The sequence below is a fragment of the Micropterus dolomieu genome, linkage group LG21, assembly GCF_021292245.1.
Source record: "Micropterus dolomieu isolate WLL.071019.BEF.003 ecotype Adirondacks linkage group LG21, ASM2129224v1, whole genome shotgun sequence".
NCBI lineage: Eukaryota > Metazoa > Chordata > Actinopteri > Centrarchiformes > Centrarchidae > Micropterus > Micropterus dolomieu.
Genome location: NC_060170.1, coordinates 13,463,908 through 13,471,795, shown reverse-complemented (window position 1 = coordinate 13,471,795; position 7,888 = coordinate 13,463,908). Strand labels below are relative to the sequence as shown.

The 7,888-nt window shown below is 38.2% G+C and overlaps 1 protein-coding gene across 1 annotated transcript; it reads left to right on the top strand.

Moving 5' to 3' along the window:
- The first annotated feature begins 3,911 nt into the window (after window positions 1–3,911).
- mboat4 (membrane bound O-acyltransferase domain containing 4) lies at window positions 3,912–6,740 on the top strand. Its single transcript, XM_046034151.1, has 3 exons — window positions 3,912–4,033; window positions 4,601–4,825; window positions 5,792–6,740. The coding sequence occupies exons 1-3, from the start codon at window positions 3,912–3,914 to the stop codon at window positions 6,738–6,740; spliced, it is 1,296 nt and encodes a 431-aa protein (XP_045890107.1).
- The last annotated feature ends 1,148 nt before the right edge of the window (window positions 6,741–7,888 follow it).

Here is a 7,888-nt window from a genome sequence, read left to right as displayed (position 1 = left end):
AAACACAGGAGTATCCATCCATCCATCCATCGTCAACCGCTTATCCTGCGTACAGGGTCGCGGGGGGGCTGGAGCCAATCCCAGCTGACATCGGGCGCAAGGCGGGGTACACCCTGGACAGGTCGCCAGTCCATCGCAGGGCACAGGAGTATCACTAAAGAGATATTTCAAATTCCACCCTGAACATTGAGGAATCACAGTTTCTAACAGACGTCAAGTGATAATGAGGGAGTGCAAGTGGATGAAATGTGACTTTTCTATAACTTACCCAACGGCCAATAAAGTGACATAGGGGGTTGTTCATTTCTATTTTATAAACAAAACAATAATGTATCAGATGAAAACCTGTCTTGTAAGAACAAACTACACAAAAGTACATGCTGGTGAGAGTTGTTTTTACCTCTTCTTGCCATCCTTCATTCCTGTTCTTCATGAGTTATGGTTTATTACTTCATAAGTGTGTATAAAAGGATTTTTTTCTACCAGAAAGCCCTCAAGCACCTGCTGCTTTTAAAGGATACTAGCCCTGTGTAGACTTGCACATCAAAGTCTGCAAGTCTGTCAGAAGAAACCTCAGAGCCTATGAGAGCTTGTAATATACATAAAGGTATAAAGCCACCCACAAAACATGTTGGCCCCGTTCACATTTAGCATTTGAAATGCATCTTGGGTGATGTGACTGCAAGTAGGCAGCTCTGAATACAGGTTTAACTGTCCACGGTGCTTCTAGGATGAACAACAATCCAACAATCAAAACATTGAGAGGACCATTTTATTAAATCAAACTGGTAAAGGAGCTGCTGTAATTGTTTCTCTAGCAGACATGGCCAAATAAAGAGCTGCATTTGTTCTGATTTAATAGATTGTTGTAGCTTCCTTGCAACTTGATGCCAGATGTTGTCGGAAAGTTCTGTTTCAGCATGTGTGGATGAAAAGATACTTGGCTGAGCAGTTTGGTGGAGAAGCTCAGTGTTACATTCAGCTAGATTCCATGTGCAGTGGTTCAATACCTCTGTGACAATTACAGAATACCTGTACTATTGTACTAATTTATAGGCAGCATTTAAGCCAGCTAAAATGATGCAGCAATGAGAAACAGATGGATCTAAACACGTGTCACCATTTAACGAAAGCAAAGAAGTTTATCTGGTAGTAATATTGCTCAGTTGTTTTGTCCTTCTGCTCCACCTGCATGTGTTTTGAGGTTTGCTGTTGTTGTCACAGTTGGAGTATATAGTAAATCATATCTTCATGAATCATATACATATAGTGAACCAGTGAACTGAATATACATTGTGGAACTGATTAATGAAGGATTACCATAGGTGTATTGGCTAAACAGGTACACATGTACTTCATTACTGCATAAAGATGGATTCTTGTAGAGTATAGCTGCACTAAATGTGGTGCTTTGCATTTTTAGATGCAAAATCTATTAGCTAGTTGAGCTCCAATAGGTTGTTTTATGCAGTCATGAAAATCTGACGGCACTCAAAATTCAGAATGAGGTAGGAAGTGAAAGGCAGAATGAACGAGATGGAGGAAAGCCTGTACTGTGCTAGATATTGTTCACTCATTTTGTCGTCCTGGTCCAGGGGTTTTCAAAGTCTAAGACTGTGGGCCTCCCATCAGACAAACTCAGAAAAAAGGTGCCCCCTCCACTGCCCAAGTTTACGCCTTTAGTTTTGCTTAATTCCTGAATGTATCATGATTATGTTATATGATCACATAGACACTGAACAACTGAGCCAAGATAACCTAATATTGCTGTTTGAAATAACTTCAGACTACACCAAATACATAAAAAAGGTCTGTCCTAAGGCGTTTATTGTTTCTGACTATGGGAAAGTGGGAAAAACAGTAAATTCCCCCCAAAACTACTGTATCTCTGAACTCTCCTTAACCAAGTCACAAACATTTAGGATATAATATGTGGTCACCTTTTGATAACTAGTGTCATTTTTTAAAAGTTCTGAACCTCCTCACTGTTTAGAGTCCCTCTGGGGAGGCCCGACAGATGGACAACACGAAAACAAAATGCCTCCGGTCAGATAGCATGGACGGTACAAAACAGAGGCACAACCCTAACCCTAAAATTAGAGAAGTTGTTAAATTGTTTTCAGCCTTTCCCCCTTTCAAACGAGTTTCAATAAACTGGATTTTCTCTGTTGGAGTCTGTTCTGGCTGTCATGATTTGTTCATCACATTGCAGCTTGCATGAGTCAGACGTTAAGAATTTAGAATAGGAAGAAAACATGTTTATACTTGGAGAACAGACAAGTTTGAGTAGGAATTAAATATTGCACACACTCATGTGAAGAGCTTTTTGACTTGTTTATGTAAAATCACTTCAGTTTTTGCACGTTTCCCAAAATATATGTAACTGCTAAAAAAAGACACTAGTACTTTTGTATTTTTTGGTAAAATGTATAAGTATACATATAAAGTATCTTTTTTTATGGTAAATTTTGAAATTTACCGATTATTATTAAAGTAAAAGTTGTTCTGTAATTTGAACAGATTAAAGCTCCATGCCTTTTGGTGCCTCTTAGCAAAAACATATTGCCTACCAAGGCAGGCCTGCATAGCTTTTACATTTCCTTTTAATAAGGGCAGAGCAAAACATCCTACTGCACCCTTTTGTAAATACGTCAGCCAGGAATAAATAATTAAAACCTTACAGCTTTGGTGCTGACTGCACCTTGTCAGTACCAGTACCTTATTTACGGGATAGTAAACATCATTCAGCTTGAGACTCCATCCAAATAGTCAGAAACACAAGCTAGTATGAAAATGACTCCTAAAATACTTGTGTATGTAATGTTCTACTTTTTTCACCACTAGAACCTACAGGACACAAAGGTTCACAGCATCTCCTGTGGTGCCAACAGTAGCTTCAAATAAGCAGCGAAGTGAATTGGATATTGTTAAATGGTGTTTTTACTTGCAATTATTTTTAGAAAACAACCTTTTTTTCTTAATTTTTAATCTCAAACACAAATAACAGATCACTGAAATAAGTCCAGTGTGCTTTGGCTCCGACCCTTATACTCTTGAATTTGGTTATTTCTTTGCCAGTATATAGCCGGCAGTGACAAACCTGTTTGCTTGAGGTAGCATGTTAAAAGAGTGTTGAGTTCTTTTTTTTGTAATCTCAGGGGATAGCTCACTCATTTATATCACTTCCCATTGTGACTATGTTGTATTTCTATTTCGAGCATCACATACATTACTTAACCGCTGGATAGCTGTTCAAATTTCAAGAGTTTGCTGTTCATTGTTTGGTAGAAAATGTCACAGACCAGGGTGCTGGTACTTGACCTCTCCTTTTATCTATGACCTTTTCTCTCTCTTGCTTTGTCTTCATTGATTGTTGTCTTGCACACGGTTTTGTATATTTGCGGTGTTACACAAATATACCGCTACTGTTTGTTGACAGATTAATTACAGTTGTATTTGTTGCTTGTCATTTTGGAACCAGTTCCTCTTGTTTCTCACATACAGTAAATCCCTCTTGAGTCAGGATATAACCAAATATGAAAATCAAAATATAGCTGACGGGATTATTACAAATGGACAGAGCTGGTCAACCAGGCCTATAATACAAATTAAGATAAAAGTGGCACAGTCTGTGAGAAATGTTGATCAAACACAATCAAAAAGACAGTGAAAACGCACTTATTTTGGTTGCTAGAGTTGCTGAAATATGTACTAACAAAAAGCTCCAGTAGTGCTGATAATGTCAACTATTATCAGCACTGTGCGATAAATGTAAACAAAAGGAACTGCTTTAATGCGAGCCACATGGACAGGCAAAGACAGTCGGTCCAGGTAAAACAAGTATTTCACCTCTTTAAGGGCATCAAACGTCTGCTATCAGTGGCTTCGTTCTTTCAGCCAGAGACGCAGATATGGGTTTGATGGACTGGTTGTGGGAGCAGCATCAGTTTTTAATGCACCAGTGTTTTTCACTTCCATTCGCATTTTTGTTTTGTCTTCTTGCTAAACGGGGATATCTGTCCTTGACGCACAGGTATGTGATTACACATTGATTGATAGATATTACATTTTAAAATTAATGTGTCAAGTAATCTTTTAGTGTATTAAAGGGAACTATTACTCTTGGAGCCATAATACTCTAAAATGAGCCATAAAACCGTAAAACCATATTTGTTTTTATCTATTTGGATTTAGATTTTGGTAGGTTCAAGAAGTCTGACTTGTAAATGTGAACTGAAATATGTTATTTTTGTGTGATATCCATTAATATTTTATTTATCAGATTGCATTTTGAACTTCTCTATAATAGAAAGTTGTTTTGGTGTTTTTAAATGTATCCTTTAAATAATTTAATCAGTCAGGACCACACTAAGTTGTCAATAAGAATGCCCATCACATTTTCACGGCCCTTAATTGTGAACGTCAGCAAACCAAAACCAACACTCCAAAACCAAAAGACATTCAGTTTACAATGACATGCAAAAAACGCCTAAAAGTTTAATTCATAATTAAAATAGCTGAAGAATTAATTTTCCGTCGACCAGCAGCTTACTGCCTAATCTTTGCAGCTCTAGTTGTCAACATGAATTTCCATCTACAGGTACCTGTTTGTTTCTGTCGGAGGATGTATCCTGGCAGGTGTCACGATGGGTATCTACAGCATGCTTCTGTTCACCTCCACCTTTGTCTTTATTCTGCTCGTGTGCTATGTGGATCCCAGATGTATCCATGCCTGGGTGTTTGGTGTCCAGATGTTGTGGCAAACCTTCTGGCACCTGCTTATACAGTACAGGGAATACTACCTGCGTGAGCCCGTCAGCATCAGGTACTTAAATCATGCTTTACCAGAGAGATCAACTTAGCTGTCTGGGTAATAATTTGTGTATTTAAAGTCTGGTGATATTCTATACTTTTCTTATTGTCAACAAATCCCATGATAAGACCAAAACCATCAATGACCTGATCCCACTAACAAGTATCACCTGATATGATTTATTCCTCTGTGCCACAGAGCTCCATTGTTGTACAATGATTATCTATCACATCACACATTATCACAGTACAGTTACAAAGAACATCCTGCCTCTATAAATGTTCACCAAAATGCGCTACAGACAAGCTCAGGAAGTCTGAAACTACAGAGACCACATTGTTGGTTGTGGTCTTTCCATGGGATTTGCTGACAATAACAACAAAAAAATAGAATAACGCCTTCTGAAAAACAAACCCTCGGAATAGTACATGAATGCAGAAAGAAAAATAAAGAAAAAATAAAGACAAACAACATTATTGGCTATTTAAAGCCCACTGCGTCCAAAAACAACCATCTCTGTGGATATGATCAAACAGTAAAACATCTGTTGAAAAGAGATTTCCTTATAGAATGAAACCATGTCTTTTCTTTTTTTGAAATCAGTTTTTGAATTTTACAAAACAATCTCACCTCAAGGTCCATTGTAGCTGTCCTGGAGCTTTTGACCATAAAACACTGTCCTCATCAGCACAGAGATTTTGCTCAACTGCTATAGATCAGTAGATGTTCAAACTTTCGCTTTAGGACTTCTCACACACGTTGTTTTGCCAGAAATTGTCAGGTGCTGTTTCCTGGAATCAACCCTATTATATGTGCGAAAGCTCCAGAGCAGCTACTAAATGGACCATCAGGTGAAATTGTTTTATCAAGGGCAGTTTCCACCGTTAAGGAGGAACTTTGAACCTAAGCTGTTGGATGCTTTATATGCTCTAAGCTGTGGGGTGAAAAGAACTCAAATGAAAACTCTTGCACTTTCAGATTGTTTTTGGCAGCGTCCTCTTTGATGCTGCTTACGCAGAGAATCACCTCAGTCTCCATGGACCTCCAGGAGAAACGAGTTATGTTGCCACTGAATGCTTCATCCAAACGGGAGGCTTGTGTGATGCTTCTCCCTCTTATCAGCTACATCCTCAATTTCACCACACTGCTTGGTGGCCCTTTGTGCTCCTATAGCCGATTCGTGTCCCTAATGGCGGAAATCAGCCTCAACCCTCTGCCTAATCCACTGAGTGTGGTCTTCCTAAAGTTGATTCAAGTGTTATTGCTAGAGTGGGTAAGACATGGTCTTTCCTATTTTCTGAAACATAACACCTACGATCCCTCCAAATCTATCATTCTCTATGGCGTCCTGTGGGTTTGGGGTCTAGCGGTGGTTTTGAGGATCCAATATTATTCTCACTGGAAGATCAGTGAATGCCTCAATAATGCAGCCGGGTTTGGCTTCTGGGAAAATTCATCAGGAGACTCCTCAGCCTGGAGCGGACTATCTGATGGGGATTTCTGGACCATCGAAGCCTCGACCCGCATGTCAGAGTTTGCCCGTCGATGGAACGCCACAACAGCTTCATGGCTGCGTAGACTGGTTTATATAAGGTGCAAACATTTCCCGTTGTTCATGACTTTTAGTTTTTCACTGTGGTGGCATGGTTTGCATTTAGGTCACTTTGTGGGAATGATGACCTGGGCAGCAACAGTGAAAGCAGATTATCATATACACAGGCACTTGTGCCCAAAACATCCATCAACATGGAGGAAGATATACACTTGTTTAAGCTGGATAAACACTCAAATGATTGTTGCTTGTATTGTTACAGCAGTAGAATTAAGAAATATGTCTGGTTTGAGACTTTTGTCTATAACATACATAGGTCTGTTTCCACTTTTTAATATAATCCTGCTCTTTCTCAAACGCAACACAGTTTACTAATGTAGTCACATGACCACACTCCTATACTTACCTATTAGTGATATAAAGGGTCCACTCCAATATGACAGGCTTGTACTGTCATCAAAATATATGAATGGACTTTGTGTCATTCTCAGAATGGAGAATCTGCTATTGTCTAACATATTGTATGTTTGTGTTACTTTTCTTTGTTGTTGGTGTTGTTTGTACTGTTAATGGTGTTTTGTTGAATTGGGAAAAATTAATAAACAAAGTGTTCAATAAAAGCTGCATTAGGGCTGGAAAATTTAAAAAAATATATTTTGATTATTTTGACTGATTACAATTGTGTTATGATTTGCAATATTAGAGGGATTGTTTATTTTTTACATCATTATTCTCATTTTCATTGAAAAACAATTTTGGCATGATTTTTTAAAGGATTTGTAAAGATCTTTTCTTAAGCATGGAGAATATGACGTGCAGCATGACTATATATATATATATATTTAAAAAAATAAAAATAAATAAAAGGTATTTTGATACTCACATTTCGCCTTTAACAAATATTGCGTTCTTGTGATTTGAAAATTGCAGTATGCCATATTGCGATTTCAATAAAGTTTTGATTAGTTGTTCAGCCCTAAGCTGTGTTATCCACAACACAGCAATTGATAATTTTATTCAAATGATGCCTTGTCTTGAGTAATGTTAGAACATAATGGAATTTATTCTTTATTTCTATGTTTCAGTCACCACTAATTCTAAACAAACTGCTCTTCAGGGGTAAAAGCGACAATATCAAAAATTTGAGCCATGTTCTCTGCTAGCCTGAACTGAAGATCACTTTTGTAATTCAAACCTGCATTAAGTGACCGTTTTTATATTGGCACTGAAATACGTGGCAAATACGTGAGAGGGCAGCTCATAGTGCCAAACCTGGAGACAACACCCAACTGTGCAGGTCTGAGCAGCTTTTAGCCTATTTCATCACATCTATTTGTGCAGCCTGCACATATGTACATGTAGCGCGAGTACTCTCAACAACTGCTATAAAATAATCAGCTGCAGTTTACCTGCCTCGCAGAAGACAGAGCTGAAGCAAACTTGTGAAATCACAAAAAAGTTAAGATCCAGGTATTTTGTCTCAGTGCTTGGTGGACAAAACTAAAAAGCCAGTACATACTGTT

What these genes read in the sequence shown, in the direction of transcription:
- mboat4 (XM_046034151.1), top strand. Translation starts at nt 3,912, where the DNA reads ATGGGTTTGATGGACTGGTTGTGGGAGCAGCATCAGTTTTTAATGCAC. An exon ending in TATCTGTCCTTGACGCACAG is followed by an intron (nt 4,034 to 4,600) that starts GTATGTGATTAC and finishes TTCCATCTACAG; the next exon opens with GTACCTGTTTGTTTCTGTCG. An exon ending in CGTGAGCCCGTCAGCATCAG is followed by an intron (nt 4,826 to 5,791) that starts GTACTTAAATCA and finishes TTGCACTTTCAG; the next exon opens with ATTGTTTTTGGCAGCGTCCT.